Source organism: Mesoplodon densirostris, chromosome 11 (genome assembly GCF_025265405.1).
Source record: "Mesoplodon densirostris isolate mMesDen1 chromosome 11, mMesDen1 primary haplotype, whole genome shotgun sequence".
Taxonomy (NCBI): Eukaryota; Metazoa; Chordata; class Mammalia; order Artiodactyla; family Ziphiidae; genus Mesoplodon; species Mesoplodon densirostris.
The window spans coordinates 33,285,646-33,309,804 of NC_082671.1; the positions used below are offsets into that span (position 1 = coordinate 33,285,646).

At 42.9% G+C, this 24,159-nt stretch overlaps 1 protein-coding gene across 1 annotated transcript in view; it reads right to left on the reverse strand.

Annotated features, from left to right (window-relative positions):
* MYRFL (myelin regulatory factor like) overlaps window positions 1–24,159 on the reverse strand; it is a 118,028-nt gene that overhangs the window by 55,953 nt on the left and 37,916 nt on the right. Inside the window, exons 3-10 of the mRNA XM_060114165.1 lie at window positions 17,976–18,043; window positions 17,612–17,870; window positions 16,713–16,804; window positions 9,946–10,096; window positions 6,015–6,210; window positions 3,924–4,000; window positions 2,666–2,776; window positions 658–748 (exon numbers count right to left, since the gene is read on the reverse strand). Of these exons, the coding sequence (XP_059970148.1) occupies window positions 658–748; window positions 2,666–2,776; window positions 3,924–4,000; window positions 6,015–6,210; window positions 9,946–10,096; window positions 16,713–16,804; window positions 17,612–17,870; window positions 17,976–18,043 (1,045 nt within the window). The remainder of the gene's footprint in view (window positions 1–657; window positions 749–2,665; window positions 2,777–3,923; window positions 4,001–6,014; window positions 6,211–9,945; window positions 10,097–16,712; window positions 16,805–17,611; window positions 17,871–17,975; window positions 18,044–24,159) is intronic.

The following is a 24,159-nucleotide window of genomic DNA, read 5'->3' on the forward strand; positions in this document are numbered from 1 at the left end:
AGCCATTACTATGTGCTGTGCAGTGGCCCAGATGTCCCTGGGGTCACCAATCACTTTGGGGCATGGAATGCCTTCTTACCTCTTTCCCTAGCCTGTGGGCTTTGGGGTCAGAGGAACTGGATTATAACCTGGGCTCCATCATTTATCAGCTTTGTGCTCATGGATGACTTTCTCTTCCTCCTAAGCCTTAGCTCCTCTGGGTATAAAGAATGTAATGTAAAAATGAAACAATGTAAAATGATGTCATATAGAAATTATTTAGCCCAGTGCCTAGAACATACTGTAAAAACCAGGGTTTCTCAACTGCAGCACTACTGACGTTTGGGGAGGGATAACTCTTTGTTGTGGGGGCTGTCCTGTGCATCATAAGGTGTTGAGCAGCATCCCTGGCCTTTATCCACCAGATGCCAGTAGCACCCCCAGTTGTGACAACCAAAAATGTTTGCAGACATTGCCAAGTGACCCTTGGGAGACAAAAGTTCTGGTTGAGAACCACTGCGTAAAAACTAAAAAGAACAGTATCTGCTATTGCTGTCATTATCTTTGTCATCATTGGCAATTGAGAAACTGCATACTTCATGCATTCCACTGAAGGCAAAGTCTACTTACAGGTGAAAAAGCATGTGGGATCCAGAAAAGTCAAAGAACTGAGCTTACCCTTACAATGATCCGTTCAGAGACGTGAGCAGACAACAGGTAGAACTGGTCTTGGTTAGCAGCGTACAGTCCGACCACCAACATGAAGTATCTAGTTCAGAAATAGCAGACCAATGCCAACACATCAGGAAACAGAGACATAATTTGTGCAATCGAATGCCACCCAACAGTTAATCAAGAGTGAATTTACCCAGATGGGTTCACGTATTTAAAGAGTTTCTCTGCTGCTCTAAGTTGCCCCTCCTGCGAAACCAGAGAGGAGTTGATTCACTCGCTGTTGTTCTGGGTCTGCCCTTTGCCCGGCTTGAGGGATGTGTGAGCTGTTTTGCAGGCCCAAAGCAGCCTTCACTGAGCAGACATCCTGCTGGGGGACTGGGTTCAGCCCATCTGCGCTGGCCTGGTGCAGACCTTACTCTGCTGCATTCCTGGGCCCTCAACACAGCACTGCTGCCGTGCACTTGCACAACAAAAAGCCACCTTCCAGGTCCCCTTGTTCACAGCCATCCAAGCCACACATCCTAGGCCATAATGGATGGTGACCCAGCAGGGATTGCCCAGCCACACAGGCTCCTTCCATCCTGATCTGCTGTTGGTCATGGGAACTGCACCTTTCACATTCTCTGGCCATGACTTTAGTCAAAGACCAGAACCCTCCCTTCCGATTGTTATCAAGGCAACCTTCCTCACTGTGACTTTAATTGCTTCTTCATGTGTACCACTGATGAGACATTTTTAAGATTAGACTATTTCTTTTTGTTTTTTTATAAAGCATGATGCATTAAAAAAAATTTTATCAGAGTATAGTTGATTTACAATATTGTGTTAGTTTCAGGTGTACAGCAAAGTGAATCAGTTCTACATACACATATGTCCACTCTTTTTTAGATTCTTTTCCCATGTAGGTCATTACAGCGTACTGAGTAGAGTTCCCTGTGCTATACAGTTAGGCCCTTATTAGACCATTTCTTGAAAGTCAAAATAAAAACTATCCCTATCAGAAAAGCTTTTGCTTTAAAAACTGCATAAAAAAAAAAACAAAACACTTCACCAACTTCTGTAACACTCTAAAGTCTCTAATCCCTGGAGAGCAAGAGTTCTCCCCTTTATCTAAAGTAAGTCAGTAATAGTAGTAATTGTTATGATGATGATGATGATTAGCCATCATCTACTGGGTGCTCAAAATGTGCCATGCACTGGGCTAAGCAGTTTATCTACATTATTTCATTTAGAACCCCGAAACAACCTTACTGGAGTAAAATATGGATATTGTCCCCATTTTACAGAATAGGAAACCTCAGAGAGGTTAAGTTCCATGCTCAGGGTCACCCAGCTACTAAATGGCAGTATGAAATATTCAAACTCAATCCCCTCCAACTCCAAAACCTATGTTCTAAAACCAGTGGTTCTTAAACTTGCATGCATCAAATCACCTGGGGGCTTGTTAAAATATAGATTGCTGGACCCCACCCCGAGTTGTTGATCCCGTAGGTTCTCGGTGAGGCCTGACAACTTGCATTTCTAATAAGTGTCCAGGTGATGCCATCTCTGCTAGTCCTGGGACCACATTATGAGAACCACAGGTATAAATCATTAATGCAAATGTATTTTCTTTTCAAAAAAATGCTACAGCAGAGCTGCAGGGCTCGGGTCACTAAACTAGTGGCCAGCACACAGAATTCAAGAAATGCAGTCAATCCTCAACCCTCGGCCAGCTTTGAGACACGAACATATGGTCCCTCTAGAGGATCATGGAGAGAATCAAGACAAGATGACCGGGCGCTGGGCAGGAGAGGAGGCATTGTGGGGAGTGAGGATGGAAGAAGAAAGATGTCTAAGGGTAAATGAGATGGGTCAACACACGGAAAGAGTCAGAGAAGGGAGGGAAGCGACTGAGGGAGGCCCGGCCTGCCGGCTGGTAGGACCAACAGGATCAGAGGGGCCGCTGGAGGGCCCTGGGCCGTCAGGTAAAGTAACCAGCCAGCCTGAGGCATACACACCACGCCAGTACCTCTGGTCAGGGTTTGGCTTTCCTTTCTTTCTCATGTTATTTGCCGTGGTTTCGCTGAAGTGTAACCGGCCCAGCGTTACTTTGGTTACCTGGTTGGCCAACAGGTCGATTCTAAAGCAAACAACAAAAATACTGAGAGACTGTAAGAGAACACAGAGTCTTTGATCATATCGGACTCATTCTTAGCTTCTCAGGTATGTTCAGTCCCCCGCTCTCATCACACTGTGCAGGACACTGATTTTTAGTAAAGTACCCACAGCCTGGTCAGGAATGGCTACCAGGGAGTAATTCTTGAATAGTTAGAAACGTTCATCCAGCAGCAGCTCAAGCCCGGAGTTTCGGACTCATAAGGGTCGCACACTCCCACAGACGGGTTCTTTGACCACGACAACAAGAGAAAAGCTGTTTCACCTGTGCCACGGTTGCTAGAGCTCTCGCTTCCTGACTGAAGCGGTTCCTCTAGGTTCCCCATGAACTCCTTCGCATCTCCTTCACGTATTTGCCCTCTCCTGACCTGGCTGTGGAAGGCAGCGTGCTCCTAAGGAAGAGCGCACACAGCCTCGCAGCGAGGGAGACCCAGATGCACCAGGCAAGAGCAGCGCTGTCTGTACTGCGGCTCCTGCTTGAGCTTCAGGTTGAGCTCCCGCTGGCCTGTCCAGGCTGTAAGACCATCTTCTTCCCCCAGATAGGATTGACTCAGGGTCAAATCATCCCAACCAAATCAGTCGAAAAGCAAATCCCATTCATTCTATAGGGCAACCTCTTGCTTTACTGCCATATTGCTTTAGACCACCACATTGTTTTGAATAATCCCAGTCCTATATGCTTTCTATTTTGGAACCCATTAGGCAATCTATCAACACTGCTTTAAAAAAAAAACAAGAAAAAATGAATTGTAAGCACAGCATGGATCCAGAACCTTGAAATCAATTCAATCAGCATCACGCTGATTTACATGAAAAATTAAAAGAAAGATCTAATCATAATCTATCTCCAGGAACCAAAGTTGTTAGCAAGGTTGTCAGTAATAAATGATCATATAAATAAGGATGACCTTAAAGTGGAGCTTTTTATAAGACTTTTTTTGCAATTATTTCAATGGATTTTACCTACTTTTGTTGATAAGCATGTGTTCATAATATTAACATATTATTACTAATTTAGTTCCTACAGCAGAATTCATTTTAAACAAAATAAATTTGGCAATAGGCCTTCTTCCCAAAACATTCACAAGGGAATTCAGAAAAGAAATTCTTACTTAACAGGATTGAAAATCTTTTTGCTTCTATCTGCTTGGGACTGTTCAATAGCAATTATTTGATTGGTGGCCTCTACCTGTGTAGAACAACAAAAAGTAATTACTTAATAATTAATTTCTTTATTAATTAAAAAGTTCATTAGTAAATAATTTTCAAGTACTTAAAGTTTCCCAAGGCATCATGTTAGGCACTTTGCAGGAGGGGCAAGTCACTGAAGGGATGTAGGGCACCTTAAAGCAGTGTGCTGTTGGGGAGAAAAGAAACAAATACCTGCAGAACTAAACAAAGAAAACACAAGACAACAGAGGATTTCAGGTAAACAGGGAATATAGAGTGGACTAGTAAAACACAGGAGCAAGGCAGCTCAAAGGATACATGTACTCATTCATTCATTCATTCATTCATTCATTTTATAAATACTTGTTGAGCACCTGCTGTGCAGCAGGCATTGCTCTAGGCATTACGGATGAGAAGATGAGACTAACAGAAATCCCAGCCCTTGCAGAGCTTGCATTCTAATAAGAAGAAACAACAAAAAACAATAAAATAAATAAAATATAGGAATGACATTTATTCAGTAGTTGCTACAAACTCTTGTTATTAGTGAAGAGAGTGGCAAGGGCCTGGTGAGATCTGCCCTATCATATATGGCTTGTAGGTATTTGCATAGTAACAGTCTTTCTGGAAAGCAACTGGGCCACCAACATCAAGTGTTTTAATACTGATCATATGTTCAATGTGTAACCCCTCTTTTGGAATTTATCCTCATACAAGGATGGATGTACCTGGATGTTCACTGCAGTTTTATCAATGACAATAAAAAATTGGCAATAAACAAAATTTACAATAATACAGGAATTAATACGGTAGTATCTCGCTATAATGGAAAACCATATCATCTTTGTAAATAATATTTTATAGACTTTAATATTATATAATGCCATTTTCACAGTATAATATTATCAATATGAGATTAATTCTAATAATAGAAAAATAGGAAAAATTAGACTACCAAGTGGTGGATCCCAAATACGAATGAATTTTACTCTTCTTCATATTTTTCTATTATGTTCCATAATGTTCACAATGGACTCATATTAATTCCATAATCAGAAAAATATACTTCATTATTGTTTGTTTGTTGTTTGTTTTATTTTGGTTTGGTTTGGATTAGTTTTCTTTAAGAGCTTGGTTTGGAGCAAGATCAGCTGATGTGTTCAGCAGTCAAGCCCAACTTTGGGAGACTCAGTGCCTGTGCCCAAGTCAGAAAAACAATATGCAGATAATGGATGTTCCTCACCCTAAGGAGCTGGATCTCAGGTAATAATGTAATAAATACTCGTTGATCACTCAGAAGTCATCCTACCTGCATTCTAATCCCAGCTCTATCATTTAATATTTTGGATGAACTGTGTGACTTTACTGGGCCTGGTTTTCCCCTCTGTTGAACTGGAAAAGAGGGGGCATTGACTAGATTAGCTTGGCTTTTTCAAGTTAGAGACCTCTTTGAGATTTCGGTGAAAACTATGAACTTACTGCATGTGAAAATGCACCAGCATCAAAAATAATAAAATAATTACACTCAGCAAAAGAAGTATAAGATTTATACACTAAAAAACTTTAAAACTGTAGTTTGAAGTGAGGTTCTGCCAGATTCTGAGCCCAGGCTTAAGAAATTGGCAGCTTCCATTTCCTGTGTCTTGAAGCATTTATTCTTAGAAGCCGTCCGCCATGCTGTGAGGAAGCACAAGCTGTCCCACAGAGAAATCTACATGGAGAAGAGCCAAGGCCTCCCAGCTACAGCCCCCTGTGAGCTCCTGGCTGATGGCCAGCACAGACTTGACAGACACTTGAGTGAGCCATCTTGGAAACTGGATCAAGGCCCAGATGAACTGCCCCAGCTGATGACTCCTGAGCAGAGATGAGCTGTCAGAGCCAAGCCCTGACCAAGTTACAGATGTGTGACCCAAATCAATTACTGTTACTATTTTCAGTTGCCAAGTTTGGGGATAGATTGTTATACAGCAACAGACAACTGGAACACTTAGTAAATGTTGGCTGAATTAAACTGAACTAAATAAAAGACTTACCTTAATCCCAAAAGCTTTCAAGTAAAACATTTCTATTGGCTTTGGACCCATTTGGGTTTTGACAAATTTGGGGCTTCCCCAAACTTGGATGTGGATGGTGATCTGAAAGTGGTTCTTCTTTTGGCAAACAAAAGCTTCATCTGCTGGTGAAAAATTAAATCCTTTGTCTGTAACAACTCGATAGCCTATATCAGGTCTATGAAAAGTGGAAGCAAGAAACCGGTTTCACAAATATTTTCTACACATTTTCTTTCATGAACAATATTAATTATACAAACATTTCAGGAAAATATATTGTGGAAAGTACCTGTTGCTATATTTAATCAATTTCATTAATTTTCACCAAGGAAATGAAAATAGTATTTCAGAGTACAGCTGGCTCCCAGCTTTTTATGTTCACGAGGAAGAAGCACAATTCCTGCCAAATGGAAGCATTGTTTCCTCAGCCTGCCTTTTCCCTTTGTGCTCCCTAGACTTCTAATTTGACTCCACTGTACAACAGAAAGACGTAGGCTAGAAGTTGAGCAGTTAGTACATTAATCAGACATATGAAATATCTGGGATAGAATTCATCTCTTTCCTCAAAAAAAAAATCTCTAATTTCATCAGCAACACCACACTCAAACGAATGAATGAATGCATATCACTCAGATGAATGAATGTTCAGCCTCCTGGCAGTCATATGAAAAAAGCAGACTGGTCAGAACTACCATCAATAGCTTTAAACCAGAGTAACCAGAGCCAGTCAGACTACTGATTGAAAACATGTTTTCACTAAAGTATGGTCATTTCCTTTTTATCTTCCCGATCTGATAATAGCACTGAATACCTACTATGCTATTTACTTCTGCAAGAAAAAAAAATGGGATGATGGTGGGGTGGCTGATCAGACTCTTGCTTTATTTGTTTTATCAAATCATTTTCAATAGCAATGCTTTGTGTATTATATGTTTGTTTAAATACTTTTAAATGTTAGTAAAAATAAAACCTATTAAACATGTAACATTATCAAGTAGAGAAGAAAATATAAAAGTTGAAAACTCCTTTGGTAATTTTTTCCATATACGTTGTAGATATGGAACATGATTTTTAATGCATCAAGTTTCCTAAATATTCCTCAGGAAGGGAGCTCCTTCCTCAGATAACACACAGAGGAGGGCAGTACTTAACTGCTTTGCTAGCTCTCTGTCACTCTGTGGATCTTTGCTTCCTGGGATCTCAATTTGGATGGCTGCCATTTAATGAACAACATAGAGTTTCTAAATTTTCCTCTAATTTCAGAGACAGAAAATATGGATGGGTCTCCTGGGAAAAGAGTGTTTGTGTTCTTTGCAAGTTAAGCACCTCACCAATGGATCAACTCACTAGGTCACTGATTACCCTCAAGAAGCTGATCAAAGGCCCGACAACCACAGTGCCCGCCAGCAGCAAAGGGAAAGACCACTGAATGAAGGATTTGATAAAGACCACATGTCTTATGCCATCTGGGAACTTCATACTGACTCAGGTTTCTAGAACTAATCTGTAATTTGCTTGTGGAAAGGCTGGATGGATTAAATTGTATACATTTTACTACAGAGGGTAGTAAGAACTATCTTGGTTGAGAAAAATAAAAGGAAATATCTTTCTGTGATCTTCCACGTTTCACTGTCAAAAATTCTAAGGAAAGAAGGTAAGATTTGCAGCTCATGTATGAGCATTAGCCCGAAATTGAGGGACAGCTGTAAGTAGAAACTGAATCAACCCATACAGTTGAAGAGTATTCTGAATCTTAAACACAAATCTCTGGTTATAGAAACTAGTCTACCTACCTAAGAGTAGCAATTCTGTTTTTTGTTTTGTTTTGTTTTTTGTTTTTTTGCGGTACACGAGCCTCTCACTGTTGTGGCCTCTGCCGTTGCGGAGCACAGGCTCCGGACGCGCAGGCTCAGCGGCCATGGCTCACAGCTCCAGCCGCTCCGCGGCATGTGGGATCTTCCTGGACCGGGGCACGAACCTGTGTCCCCTGCATCGGCAGGCGGACTCTCAACCACTGTGCCACCAGGGAAGCCCGCAATTCTGTTTTTGATATCAAAAGTTAACTATAAAGTCAACTAAACTGGCCTTTTTAAAGCTCTTTTTAACACATGTTGTAAATATCATTCCCCCCCAAAAAAAAGATGTAATAAAATTTCAATCCCCTAACTTTATTGCTTTTAGGTTATTTAGGAAAATGATATTTTTGTAACAAGTTAGACATAATAATCTAAGAAGAGACAAGTGATTTTCTGTCTCAGTGATGTGAGTAGTGAATTCAAGATGGCCTGAGTTCTAATCCAGAATATTGCCTTCCTTTTTTGCTTAAGAAAAGTGAATTACGGCTAAGTCTTTAAAATAAATCTGCCTCTACACCTTTGAGTTGATACTACTTGTGTTCTCCTTTTTTTCCAGATCAGTGGAGCACAGATTGGCTGTCCAAATAAACTTTAAAAACCTACTCAAGTACGAAGAGAAATAAATGTTACCTTGAAAACTTGATCAACTCAAATACTTACAGACTAGGAAGCATTATAGGCTTCAATTAAAATACTGTGCATATGTGTGACAGTTCCATACCTTGGTACTCGTACTTAGGATAGAATATGGAAGAATTGCCAAAAAATCATCAAATGAAGCCTGACTCAAAACCAAGATCTATGGATCCTTCCTTTCTTTTTCTATTGCACACAGTGGTAAAGATACAAGTTGTGACATTTCAATGAAACAAGTAGCAACTTGCTTCTTTTTGTCTCCTATTAAACATACCAACTCCCAAAGTCTGTTTAACTCCTTAGATTTTAGGGAAAAGATTTCTTCCATCTAGTTCATCCAACATAAAAGCCCTAGTGATAAGTTTTGCTCTTAATGAAGCTATATTTGAGTTTGGAAAATACCCTGAAGACCCTCAAGTTTGTAGCCCAGAGTTTCTCATTTCATATTATGTTTATTAATTGAAAATCCTATTCTTTAACCATTAACATGCTTCAGTGTTTCAAGAAGGCATTTGTAATCAATGAAAATTCCAGAAGAGTTGGGTAGGTAAATTATATCCTAAGGAATAAAGAGAAGGCTTGAAGGATGTTTAAGAGCAATAATGCATAAGTCCACATTTATTTCTTGAAACTATAATGGCATAAGAATAGGATGAAAATTTTCCAGTTTAAGAATATTTTGTATGGTTTGATTTCAGTCTCTTAATATAAAGCCACCATCAACTATGATCGCTGCAGGCTGTATTGACAATAAATTGACAATACTGATTTGCAGCACAGATGTTGGGGCAGCTAACAATTTAATGCGGCCCCCCAAAACTATTCTATGGAATCTTTAACTAACTGCAGGATTAAATGTTAATGATTTGGGAAATCTCCATTTTCCAGCTTTTAGTTTAAACTGGGCATGTGATCTCAGAAAGATTCCCTCTTCCTCCATCATTTAGTGGGTAAATTCTGAGTTAGAATTACAGGTCTGGATTCTTGAAGGCCAGAACTACCCACGTCCCAACTATTTATTATTATTTTTTTTTTTTTTTTTTTTTCTTTTTGCGGTACGCGGGCCTCTCACTGTTGTGGCCTCTCCCGTTGCAGAGCACAGGCTCCGGATGCGCAGGCCCAGCGGCCACGGCTCACGGGCCCAGCCGCTCCGCAGCATATGGGATCCTCCCAGACCGGGGCACGAACCCGTATCCCCTGCATCGGCAGGCGGACTCTTAACCACTGCGCCACCAGGGAGGCCCCCAACTATTTATTGTTAAAATGCAAAATATAAGGAGTAAGACACACTTTCTGACTGATGCATCCCATTTGATCAGGGGTGGCATCAAAGCTCGAATACTTGGCTTTAGTTTTGAGAGTCAGCACTGCCTTTCTCCCCTCATTCTCCAGCCAAGCACAGGGTTCCTAAGGCCACTTACAGTTTTTCATATTGACTGTTTAATAAACTATGCCAAGGAACGCTTCGGTATGGCTGCCACTTCAAAGCAGGAGAGCACTGGTCCACAGGCATCATGTTCTGTCTCTCACTGTCGTGGTCTTGCACTTCGCTGCTGTGACTCCTACTTGTCACTGCAAAGAAATCAGTGCATTAAATCTTCCCTCCAAGGCTGTTTTTCCTAGACTCACAGACAGCTGCATGGAGCTAATGCATAGGCCATGTATGAGGCAGAGGGACCGTGTGGGGAGTGACAAGTGTTGGGAGGCAGGGGGCATGTAGCTGGCCTTGTTTCCTCATCTGTAAAATGAGCAGCTTGGGGTCAGTGATTCTATGGTGCCATGGCAAGCACTTGTTAGAAATTTTTCCCTCAGTATCTATCTACCCTATTTCTGTCATGGCATCTCCTCACTCCCAGTTTGTGTGATTCAGGTGAAGTCCACTCCCAGCCCGAGGAGGGTAGGGGACGCAGGATTGATCAATCAAACTACAGCATTCACTATTTGCATCAGTAATTGCACCAGGTAGACACATGGCCTAATTCAATCCAAGCAAAGTGGATCTCAGCATTTTAGGGAAGACGGGTTCAAAGATGCTGATTCTTTTCCATGAGGTTTGAACCTATAAGTCACATCCCCAAGAGCTGCTGGCACCATTTTGGGACATGAGGGAAAAGCCTGTCTGGAAATGAAGCCAGCACAGCGGAAGGCAGAGTTGAGAGAATGAAGGGCCCCCAGTCCTGATGGCATGATTTGAGTTCTGGGATCCACTCTTAAATCTTGGGTTATAGGAGCCAGTAAAGCCCCTCATTTTGATTTTTTGTTTGTTTTTGCTTAAGGCAGTTTGTTTTTGTTTGTTTGTTTTTTGGTTTTGTCCTTTGTTTCTTTGTTTTTGTTAATTGCAACCAATAAATACACTCTAATCTATTATAGGTCCCTTGCAGCACCAAGATTCTGTGGTCTCTAGCTTTTTGAACTTAGATGAGTTATTTATTCACTTAGTGTCTTAATTCCCTCAACGGCAAAACGGAAATTGAAACAGGTGTCCTGTCCATCTTGCAACATCACACAAGCAGAGAGAATATCATAATACAAGTGAAAGGACTTTCAAAGCTAATACCAAGATAAAGTAACACAGAATATCTTGTTAGAAGGTAGTATTAACTATATGAAATTGCTATTTTTGTATTCAAAAATGGTCCAATAACAGCAATTTCACATGTGCAAGCCACTGTTTTTGCATAATCCTTGCAAGTTGTTTGTCTAATTGTACCAAATGGTACAGTTCAACTGCAGAAGAAGTTTATGTAAATTCCATTAGGATGTTTGCTGTTTCCCTTTTCTGTGAGTTCCCCTGATATCAGGAGTGAAAGGGAGATAGTGTATGTACATAAGATCAGGTGTCGGCTGTAAGCAACAACACGGGATATGACACCAGCTTCTATACAGCGTGTGCACTTAGCCCACAGCTTGGAAAATGCAGTGGCATGTGGCTGGTTTTTCCTTCACTCATCTAGCTTTCTTTCTTTATACTTTTACTGAGGACTTCTTAAGTAAATAGCAGAGCTGCTTCAGGTTACTTTGGATTCCAAAGGTCACAGAAATTGTGTTTTTCTTGGGGTATCACTATTACCTGTCACCTAAGCAGAACATCTGTTTTGGGGGTTTTGTAAACAACCATTTTGGAAAAGGATTTTCTCAAAATCCTGAAAAACGTTTTCCCAGCTAAGAATACAGGAGGTCAGGGACTTCCCTGGTGGTCCAGTGGGTAAGATTCTGTGCTCCCAATGCAGGGGGCCCGGGTTCAATCCCTGGTCAGGGAACTAGATCCCACATGCATGCCACAACTAAGAAGCCCGCGTGCCGCAACTAAAAAAAGATCCTGCGTGCGGCTACTAAGACCCGGAGCAGCCAAAATAAAATAAAAAGGATACAGGAGGTCAGCAATGCAAGTAGCTCTTCATGCCCTCACTCCTCCTAAAGTTACCTGGCTCAAAAGCTTTTTAAAACAAACAAAAAACCTTCCATGGTTTGCCTGCTTATACCAAGTTCAGAGAAAGGGAGAAACTAGTTCTTCCATCTTTCCTTCCTCCCTCCTCCAACGGAGAGAGGAAAAAGGAAGTTCAGGAGCTTGGAGTTTGGAATCAGATGGAACTGGGTTTGAATCACAACTCTACATTTACTGGCTACACAATTAGGAAAATGGTCTAATGTCTCTAGGCTTCAGTTTCTTCACATGCAAAACGTGAGTAACAATATGATGCCTCCCAGGACTGTTGAAGGAATTCAGTGAGTCATGTCGGTAAGTGCTTAGCACAGCGTCTGCCACCAGTAAGAGTTTAAACAATGGTGCCTTTGGTTAGTATTAGTGGCACTGTCATTATCACACGTCTGTTTCAACTCAGGTGACTCAGTTATCCCTAACAAGCCTTGGCAAGTACTTCTGTTCTTGGCCTCCATAGTAACTCTATCTGATGTGAAATAATTAATGTCATGGGCCTGAGTGAGTACCAGCTTAACTGGGACCCTTTCCTACTCAAGTATGGCAGTAAGGTGCCAGGGGAATCAACCAAAGGTCAGCGCCACTCCTCCAAGTGCTGGTAGGGAGGGTGGGCAGTGGGTAGGGGACATTGTCCTCAAGGAAAAAGGTATTTCCAGACCTTTCCCATCACAGCAGCAAGATTTTCGGGGCAGCCACTCCATAGGACTGACACAGTCCTAGCTTCCCTGGGAGCTAGCTCTCAGCTGGTGAGCCCCAGGGATGGCAATCTGGGACCACAAGATTAATGATAATAATAATAATGATATCTACTGGTCCTGTGTGCTTTCTGTGCTGTAGATGCTGTCCCAGACACTTGGCATAGTTTCTCATCAACTCGTTAACTCATCTTCAAGGTAAGGATCCCTTTGTTTTCAATAAACATTCATTATTTAAGTATAATATATACGAAGGAGAGTACACAGATCATTAGTACACAATTTGATACTTTTTAATAAAATGAATTATACTAGGTAACTACCACTAGATCAAGAAATAGGACACTTCCAGCACTCTAGAAGACACGCTCATGCCCTTTTCTGGTTACTACTTTCTCCTGCCCAGGAATAATCACTATTCTGAAATCCAACACCATAGAGGAGTTTATAGAAATGGTATAATATGATACGTACTCTTATGTGTTGGCTTCTTTTGCCCAACATCATGTTTATGAGATTCACTCATTGTTGGTGCAAATGGTAGTAGTTTGTTCATTTTCATTGCTGTATAGTACTCCACTACATGAATATACCACAGTTGATCATTGATGGCCACTTAGGTTATTTTAAGTTTATGGTTATTACAACTAGTGCTGCTATGAATATTTGGGGAGATGTATTTTAGTGGGCACGTGTATACACTTCTGTTAGGTATATTCCTAGGTGGGGAATCACTGGGTCATTGGATATGTTTTAGTAGATGCAGCCAAACAGATTAATAAAGTGGTTACAAGGTAAGGATTCTTTTTTTTTTTTTTTTTTTTTGGCGGTACACGGGCCTCTCACTGCTGTGGCCTCTCCCATTGCGGAGCACAGGCTCCGGACACGCAGGCTCAGTGGCCATGGCTCATGGGCCCAGCCGCTCCGTGGCACGTGGGATCTTCCCGGGCCGGGGCACGAACCCGTGTCCCCTGCATCGGCAGGCGGACTCTCAACCACTGCACCACCAGGGAAGCCCCAAGGTAAGGATTCTTAATCCCATTTAACAAATGTGGAAACTGGGGTTCAAAGACCTGAAATAACTAGTCCAGTGTCACAGCTGTTATGTGGAAGAGATGGGATTCAAATCTTCTCCTCTCTCCATGCTACACTGAGGATTTCTTGAGAAAATGTAACAGAAGAGAGAAGCAGAAGTATGAAGGTAGCAAACTGCCCAAGTCCCAACTTTTCAGAGAAAATTCACAGCTTGCATTTGAACGTCTTTCAAAATATTTTCTTATACATTACTTTTTTTAAAAGTCTTGGAAATGGGTGAAGTAGAAATTGTGATTCTCATTTGATAATCAAGAAAAGTCGGGCTTGAAAAGTCCCCGATTACTGGAGACATGAGACAGGTACTTTTCCTGACTCTACAGTGTGACTTCAGCCCATGCACCTCTCACTGTGAACCAAAAGCTACGACTCTGGGGCTGAAAAATCCTCATGCATTTGAAGTTCAAACCATATGAGGCTATGAGCCCTCTTTTATTTAGAGTTTGGATCAGGTGGGACCAGGAACCCTCTTGTATCTGGGGTCCAGACCATGTGGGGCAGGAACCAGCTGGCAGGAGCCTGCCCAGCAGCTACATTCTGTCTAGGCCAGATTTTACATTTGCCCCCAGCAACCCAGTAATTCTACATTGTGATCCCTATAAACGGGGTTCTTGGCATCCTTGGCCAAAGTGAACTGCTGGGGAAAAGGTCACCGGAAAAGTCTTACTCATTGATTTAGAACATCTTCCCCCATCAAAATCCTGCCCATAAGACTAGCCCCTCCTTCCACTACCCGTATGCCGTTTCCCCAGGACCTTTATAAAACCCTTGGCCTCTGCAACATCAAATAGGAGTTCTCCACTGGAAAACTTCTACTGAAAACATGGCATTTGGATTGGGTTTTTTTTTTTTTTTTTTTTTTTTAATTACCCTGGGAACCTGCTCATTTTTCATTCTGGAACTGTTGTCTGGAGCCAGTTATCTTTAGGTGGCTTTTCAGTGACCTTTGAATAGGATATAAACAAGGGATGCAAGATTTCCTATCTGTTGGAACATTTCAGTTACTTTTCTATGGCTGTTCTCTGGAGAGGGTGAAAAATCGATGCCCTCTCTAGGGACAGGCCACAGAACATCATCACAGGATGGAGCTTAACTCTGAAATAGCCAGGAGAATTTGAGGAGCAATCTGGTTTGATGAGAAAACTCCTGGAAGGTTTGGGTGACTTGCCCAGTACTCTCAGGGAGCTGTTGCATCTGTGGGAGAGTGAACAGATGGGCCCCTCATCTGGCTAGAAATTTACCCAGCTTTCTGTATTTGAGAAGCATAAAGAAGCTGCAGGCAGGATGCAAGGATACCTGAAGAAATTAGAGTAACCATGCCTAGGAAGGTGGATGGAGAGCTCTACATTATCCAGAAACAAGGCTTGAATTAGCATTTTGCGTTTCTAAGTTTGAATAAGAAAAATCAAGCAGCTTCCGGCCATGGTGGATCCATGCAAAAGATAAGAAGGCAGTAGAGGTTTGGTTTATATGATGGCTGCATGCCCGGTGCGGTGCTACCACAGCATGCCCAGGGGGTTACGATCTGTGGGACACGGCCAAGTGACGTCATCGTCCACTGAAGGACCCTCATAGCCCATGACGGAGCTGAGGCCAGACGTCCCTGAAAGGACCAGCAGGCTCCACGGGACACAGAGGACCAGCTCTCATCGTGTGGCTGTGAAAGGCAAAGGCAGCAACGGAGCAGGGGAGAAAGCCACAGGCACCTCCTGTCCGGGCAGCATAAACCCCTGGAGTGTAGGGACAATAGAGGGAGGGGAGCCTCGAGAGGGAAATCTTGGATCCTTGCCACGCTGATGCCTGTGAGTAAAAGAGATATGACTTGGTACCCTGTATTTGGGGCACTATTCTCACTGCCTACATTAAGTATTTATAGTGGCTAATAGCACTGGCATGGAGGATTCTCCTTTCCCCGAATAAGTGTCACAGCGTTTACTCTGGAGATTCACAAGTTCAGGCCTTCAGGCTCAGAAGCCTCAGTTTGTTCTCAACTTGATCAGGTCTCTAAGCTCAAAACGTGATATGTCCCATGATATGTAAGACAAAGAATGAGGGGGGCTGACCAGTTGGGCATCGTATAATGCTGCCGAAAGACTTCTAAAATGATTTTCCTGAATTTCAAAGATCTACTGGGAACTTGCTAATTGGAAGCAAGTGCTAGGGAAGCTCAACTTTCTACCTTCCTGCTGCCCTGGAGAAATCCTCTAAAGCAGGGGTCCCCAACCCCCGAGCTGCAGACCAGTAAGGTCCACGGCCTGTTAGGGACCAGGCCGCACAGCAGGAGGTGAGCGGTGGGCATGCAATCAAAGCTTCATCTGCGGCTCCCCATCGCTCCCCATCACTCCCCATCGCTCGCATGAGCACCTGAACCACCTTCCCCACTCCCCATGCATGGAAAAACTGTCTTCCACGAAACCGGTCCCTGATGCCGGAAGGGTTGGGGAGCGCTGCTCTAAAGCCCTGCTTCTCCGAGTCCCTCCCACGAGCCAGCAGCATCGGCATCGCCTGGGGGCTTGTTAGGGATGCAGAATCTCAGCCCCTACCTCAGGCGTACTGAACCGGAATCTGCACTTTACCAAGATCCCCATGTTACATGTGTGCACGTCTGAGTTGAGAAGGATTGAGCTGAACGAAGCAATGAGCACACCAGCGGGCTCTTGTAGGTGCTGCCCCACGGCACGGCTTCCCCAGGCCTGGAGCCTTGGTCCTCTGAGACACAATTGCCCCTAAAACTGAAGGGACCAGCATCTCATCTCCACCAGAGAGACAATGGCATCTTTTCCCAGCAGCACCTGTATGACCCTACCTAACACTGCATGAAACATTATGTCAAGAGGGAAGAAATAAATTCCCAGAGCCTATCATTGCCCTTCTATGAGAGAGAAACTAATTTTGTAGGGCTACTGCAAGGCTGGGAAAAATCCATGATTTAATGGCAGCGACAGGCCCCGAACTGGCTCACTTGGTCTGGAGTGGTGGGCCCACACGTGACAGTCCCCGGAGTCTTCCAGCGCCTGTGTGCACTTTCTCTTCTTGGTCGGTGGCAATGAGGGTCTAAAATTAAGAACGCAAAATAAGGTTAGGATTCTTCTTTTCTCTCCACATCATAGTTAGTCTAATTTAATTTCCCAGGACTCTGCTCTGGGCCTTTTCCTAAGACTAATTCTAGTTAGTTAAGGTTCCTTGAACCCTACTAGTCTGCAACACGAGGTGGATACATGCAGTGGACAGAGCAAGCTCCTATTCTATGAGCCCTACTAGTCTGAAACTTAGTTTTTCACTATCCAGTGGATCTGGGATTCACCTATTTGAAAAATAAACTGACAACATTTCCAAAGGCACAGGACTCATTGAGACAAAGGCAGGAGATACTTAAAATTTAAGGGTATATTTTATACCTGAAAATGTTTTTCACATAGAATTTTATCACAGTTTTTGATGGCCTTTACTCTTTTTGCCATCCTCTAGATCCAGAAAGAGGAACGGAAGAGAGGGAAGGCGGAGAGGAAGGGAAAGAGAAAAAAAGAATATTAATTAAGACAGTTGACAGATATTTTTCAGGGAGCTCATTCACAAATCACTTGAGTGGTCTAGCCAAGGCTGCAAATGCAAACAGTGCTTTCTCCAGCACCCAGAATCTCCCTATACATTTCTGACATTTTAGCTTTCCACTGAATGAGGACCTTGGGTTCACTGGATTGTTGATTAAAAGTTGGTGTGAAGCCAAGGGCACTGGGGGTCTGATATACGTCTCAACACTGCCATCTCCTGGAGAGGACTCCACAGTTCACTCTTTACCAGCACTGCGGGGTAGAGGGGCTGGCTGGCTGGTCTCTCATAACTAAATATCTTGCCCTTTACCCAGGACTGTGGCACAGAGGCTGCAGATGGTAAGAACAATCAGTTCCCAGATGGGAGGACACAGACTGGTCCAGAGGGGTCCTGAGATGACGGGCGTCTGGGTAGCAGTTGTGAAAGGCACTGTGGGAATGCACAGAGTCGCTCATTTCAGACAAGCCCTGCGGCAGGTGTGCAGGCAGCATCTCAGGAGCAGCTGCCGAGTGGAGGAAAGCAGCTGGCGTCCCCCCGGCGGCAGGTGTCAGAGTCGGGCAGCACGCACCTGGGGAAACACACAAGTGAGAAAGGCCCCTCTTTCTCACCATGCAGAGTCCAAAAGAAGAGAAGCAAGTGCCAGACGTGCGGGAGGGAGGTGGGTCCCACTCACCTTTGACCTGTGGAGGAGAGCAGGAGTCTGATGCAGAATAGGGTGGGGTATCTGGGAGCTGGCGTTGCCTGAGGATTAGAGACATGCATTCCTTTTGTTTGTAACTTATTCCATCATTATATATTTTTTTCACAAACTGGTAGCAGCCCTCCGTGTACAGCACCCCTAGAGAGGGTTCCAGGTGCTCCTGGGGGCCAAAGCCCACCAGAACATTCCCAGTGTCGTGTTGAGTGAGCTCTGAGTCAAAGAGACCTGGGTTTGAGTCCCAGCTCTTCCACTTCCTAGCTGTGTATCCATGAACAAGTACTTAACCTCTCCAGGCCTCCGTTTCCTCACCTATAAAATGGGAATAATCATTATGCCTTCCTCATAGCATCATAGTGAAAATTACATGAGATACTGTGTATAAAGCCCATAACATACATCCCCAAACACAGTGAGTGCTCAACAAAGCTTAATTAACATTACTGTGGCTTCTTAACATTCTCAAAGCACTTACGCCAGAGAGATGGTTGGGCTAAAGCAGTATAAATTGTCACCACTAAAGCAATGGTTTTCCATCTGTGCTCTGGGGAATCTCCAAGCTCTTGGAAGGAGCTCAGGTGTTTCACAAAAGAAAAATTTTAAATTTTTTTAAAAAAAATATTTTTTAAATATTTTACAACTTTTTTCTGTTTTATATATTGTGGTGCAAGTAAAATTTCATTTTAAAAAATGAGTACCATCACTAAGAAAAGTGTGAAAATGTCTGTTCAAAAAACCCCTACCTTTTCTGTTCAAAAAGTTTCTTATGGCTCAGAAACTCTGTGGTTCTAAGTTATATATAATGACCACCATCCTCCACTTGATTCTCTTGCTAGAGAGTAAGCTATCATTATTTTTCTTGGTTCATTAAGATTTCAACATCATGCAATGAAAAGAGAAATCTGTTTTTATTATTTACTAGAAAACTTATGTTTTCTCCTCAAATTGGTCCTTTATAGTTTATTCACTTTTTATTAATAAGGGAATAGAAAACATACATTTCCCTTCCTCCAAAAAACTCCACCGAAAAAACTCCGCCGAAATGAAACTCCAAAAACTCCACCGAAAGAAAAGTAAAGGAATAAAGAGGCATAAACAAAAAAAAAAGACATAGAGTACATGAATAGAGACTACAACAGACTGTATTTCAGTAACAGTATGGCAGACAGAAATAGGATGGATGGTAACTGAATTAACAGAAGGGGAAAGCTGCCTGGGGATGGCAAAGGGGATGTAGGAACCAACAAGACATTGTCCAATGTGAAAACAACTCCAGAAAAGCCCAAGACATTGGCATCACCAGCAGTTTCTGAATTCAGGGGTAAGGTAGAGCTAAAAGTGAAAGAATTGATTGACAGTTTAATTAAAGAACAGCTGGACCCTTAGAGCAACTTCTCCCACCTGTATAGTCAGGCAACTACCTCTATCATCCCAACAGAAATTGGAAAGTTTTATTCTCTGGAGAAACAGATCCAGGGAGATTGTAGAGCTATTGGGCAAAAAATGGAAGGGCCCATTGAGCACATCCAGGTGAACAAAACTCCCAAGATGCGGTGCAGGATTTACAGAGCTCATGGTTGGATCAATCCATACATGAGCTCTCCCTTCCACCTTGAGATGATCCTTACTGAAAAAGAACAGATTGTTCCTAAACCAGAAGAAGAGGTTGCCCAGAAGAAAAGACATCCTAGAAGAGACTGAAGAAATGAAAACTTAGGGCCCGGGAATAAATGCTGCAAAAAAAATAAACGCAAACAAAAGCAGAGAAAAAAAAAAACTCAAGAAAGAAAATATAATCGTAGTAAATTATATGTGAACACACAGTGATAGTAATGTAATCCCTGACTATAAATCTAACCAAAAATTCTTATACAATTTCATGATATCGGGAGGCTGGGGATAGAAGTGGGTGTCAGATATGATATAAGAAAGTTAAATCCTCCTGGAAGATGATAGTAAGTTCTTAAGATGTATAAAGCAAGAACAGCAATATAAAGTACTATTCAGATAAAAGGTGGTTGAAACATCTAAAAGAGTTGGAAAGTATCTGCCTCTGGGAGAGCCAAACTTGGGGACATGGGGAGGAGTGGGGCAAAGGATTACTGGTTTTCATTGTAAGCCGTATATATGGCACCATTCAACTTCGTATCACTCTACATGTATAAATCTACAAATGAGGACTTCCCACGGCACAGTGGTTAAGAATCCGCCTGCCAATGCAGGGGGCATGGGTTCGATCCCTGGTCCAGGAAGATCCCACATGCTGTGGAGCAACTAAGCTCGTGCACCACAACTACTGAGCCTGCACTCTAGAGCCCACGAGCCACAACTACTGAGCCTGCGCACCACAACTACTAAAGCCCGCATGCCTAGAGCCCGTGCTCCGCAACAAGAGAAGCCACCGCAATGAGAAGTCTGCGCACCGCAACGAAGAGTAGCCCCTGCTTGCCGCAACTAGAGAAAGCCCGCACGCAGCAACGAAGACCCAACGCAGCCAAAAATAAATTAATTTTTTTAAATTTAAAAATTAAATTTTGTGATTGACTCTGTGATCTCACAATTCTACATTCAAGGTTCAAGGCAGTTGTTTACTTTCCTTTACATTTGCGGCACCACTGAATTCAATAATGTTAATGAAAACTGAAAATCACAAGCAAATTATCAATACACTCGAGAAATATGGCATGGCACATCACAGACTGGAATGCATGCTTCACCCAGCAGGTCCTTGTGGAGAACCAAAGGTTCCTGTGTTGAGTGGCAGCAACATGTGTTGGTGGTTTTAAAATGAGAATTTAAAAGTTTTAATACTTTCCTTACAGTTTACTCTCCCTTCCCAAACTCACTCTGGCTACTCCTTTATTTCATTGCATTTCATGTTCAATGCATTTTACTGTATTGGGAGAAATGTTGCATTCCTTTTCAGAAAATTTCACGTAAGATTTAATGATAGCTACCTTCAAAACTAAGCAAATTGGGGGGTGGGCTGTGACGGGGCGGGGGAGAGGCATGGACGTGTATACACTGCTGGGCGTGGGGTGGATGGATGGTGGGGGGTGGCCGCGTGGCGCAGGGGGCATCGGCTCGGTGCTTTGTGGCCGCCTGGAGGGGTGGGATGGGGAGGGTGTGAGGGAGGGAGACGCAGGAGGGAGGGGATGTGGGAACAGATGTATATGTATGACTAATTCACTTTGTTGTAAAGCAGAGACTAATAAGAAAAAAAAAAAACTAAGCAAATTGTTTAAAACAAGGGCTATGATTAACTTTAAGAAAAGCACTGTTGTCTGAGACTGTTTCTAAGCAGTTAACTCCTCCCGACTCACAATCATGATGTCGGCAAGGCACATTAGACTGTTTTGGGCCTTCAGTGCTCTGAATTTTCCTATTATGCTGAAGGGATTTCCATGAAGGGACCTAGAAATTGACAGAACCATTGGTCACTCCTTGAGGGGCTGTCTCTCTCTCTACCTTCTACAGGAAATGGTTATAAAAATCAAGAAATTCTTATAAAATGATTTTATAAAATGAATAATTTGCTTTCTAAATCCCTTCCTCTCAGACACATAACTTGCTTTTGTTTTTTGGAGGATGAATGGCAAACTGTGGTCTCCTGGGGGTTGAATGCCATGCAAACCAAAAGGAGTGCAAAATAGACTTTTCTCTCCAGCTGGTTGAGGTTAGCACATCCATGACATCTGCATGCTGCAACCAAAGCAGCCAGGATTTCTTTCAGATTGCAGCCAGGCTTGATCAAGGATTTATTGAGTGCCTAGTACATGCTCATAACTCTACTAAACACTAGGCAGGACTGCAGGACTCACAGTATTTAGACACAGGGCTTCCCGTGAACACCCATCTGGGACTATTCACAACTCAACAGTTCAATCCTCAGTTTTCTCCAATGACTCCCCCGGGGTCTTCACATACAAATTACACCTCCTCTAAAGCTCTATTGCACAGTGATATCAACTCAGCACATTGCCTGGTACAGAGTTATTACTTAATAAGTATGAATTACTGCTTTTTACCTGACATATGGCCATAAATATGTTGTTTATATAAATTCATATATCAAGAGAGGGCATTCCTGACTACCCATCTAACATGGTAGCCTTCTCCCACCCCTCACTTTCTACTCCCCTGCCTTACATTTATTTTTCTTCATCTTACTGAATGACTTTATACTATACGCCATTGTCTTTCTCTTCCCACTGGAGTCACATCACAACAACGGAGCACCAAGAGTGAAGGGATGGGAATGGCTCTCCCCAGGAGCAGGTGATAAGGAAATGCATTGCCTGCTGAGAACTTAAAAACAATACTTAAATCCACAGAAAGTCAATCTGCTATTTATCATTATTACCACACACCACCAACTCAAAGAAGAATGCCTGGGTGCCCTGCAGGGCAGGCTGCTTTCCACCATATTGCCCTTGGTAAACTATTAGCAGGAACTTCATCTGTTTTGTTCAGTGTTGTACCCCATCACCCAATTACAGCATAAAAATAATTGTTACTGAAAGTATTTTCTCCAGTTTTTCATGTGTATGATTCATGTCCTCCCACGCATTCACTTAAGAGCATGTCTTAATACTGTGTGTGTGTGTATCTCCTGCATAGTGCCCACTGGTGAGCACGTAGTTGGCACTTGATAAATACTTGACCAAGCTTGCATAGGGTTTGTACCCACTACCCGGAAGTTGGGATGGGAAAGGGCCTTGGCAGAAATGTCATCAGTGAATAAAGTAGCCCAAGAAAATCATTTCATGACAGGGCAGTGGTAGCAAGAAAAGCAAGTTGCCATCCCTCCCCTTCGACTCTATCTTGGCAAACTGCAAGAACCCTGACCCTCTCACCACTCTCCCCTGCTGCTTTAGAAATAGACAACCTTTACGGTGGACCTACTCTGGTCTAGGCACCGAGCTAACTCTTGCAGGTGTTGCTTCATCTAATCTCTGCTACACCATGTGAAAAGGTACTATTACTGCCCCTACACCACAGGCAATGAAACTGAGGCTTGATGAGGTTAAGTAACATACCCGAGATTATTCATCTGGCATCTAGTCAAACTGGAGTAAAGTGATCTATCACCAGAGTTTATGCTCTAAAGAACACAATGTTTTCAATACAGATATTTAAATATCCTAATCAAATTAATTACTATAAGTTATTTCATTTTCTACAAAACCTTTAGAATCTAGAAGTCACTGGTAATGTTTTCGCCCAGGATTCTGTTTACCTTTTCTCCTGCTGCATCCCTTTGAACCCAGAAATCAAACCGGTCAATGAACTCAGCCTTTAACAAGCTCATCTCCTACAATTATGTGGATTACCTCACTCCCTTTCGCAACATCGCGGTAAAGAGTTTATCAGCCCCACTCTACTGGTGGCAGAAGTAAAACATGCAGCTGGTCATTGACGCCTAACTCATTTTTCCTTCCAATCTCAATAAGATGTGTCCTAAGTGAAACCCAGAATATTAGGTGCTTAAGCTCAACCATTAGAATGAAATGAAATGCAACCCACGGTTGATTCCTCACGGACCTAATATGTCTCTAGGTTCCCCTCCTATGAAGTCACCCATTCGAACTTGTGATTAGCTGTCACCTCAGTGTCTTCAGCTAGCTCCCTCTTTCCCCATCTGCAGCACCTCAAGGCCAGCCTAAAGCTCGGTATACTGTCTACCCGCACTGAACACACTCAAACCAAACGGTATGACTTGGTCCGGGTCTTGGGAGGTGGTCGGGAAGGAGGCATATGCACGTGACCTAAAGTAGGGCTTCTCAAACTGTAATATGCCTGTGAATCCCATGGGGATCCTGTTAAAAATGCAGATTCTGATTCAGCATTTTGGGGGCGGGGCCTGAGGTGCTACAGTCCTAGCTCCCAGGCGATGCTGCTGCTGCTGCTGCTACAACCTGGCCTGCACTTTGAGTAAAGGAAGGAAACAGGTGAATCTCTGGGCATTTTTGAATGAAACAAACCTGTCTTGAAGATTCACTGGTGACTTTTCCAGAGCCTTCCTTCTTCTACACGCACACACAGACACACACACACACACACAGACACACACACACACACACACACACACACACTTCTTGTCCTTTTTTACCACAAGCTCCAGGAATTTATGCTTTCCCCTAAATCTCTAGCCTCCCGC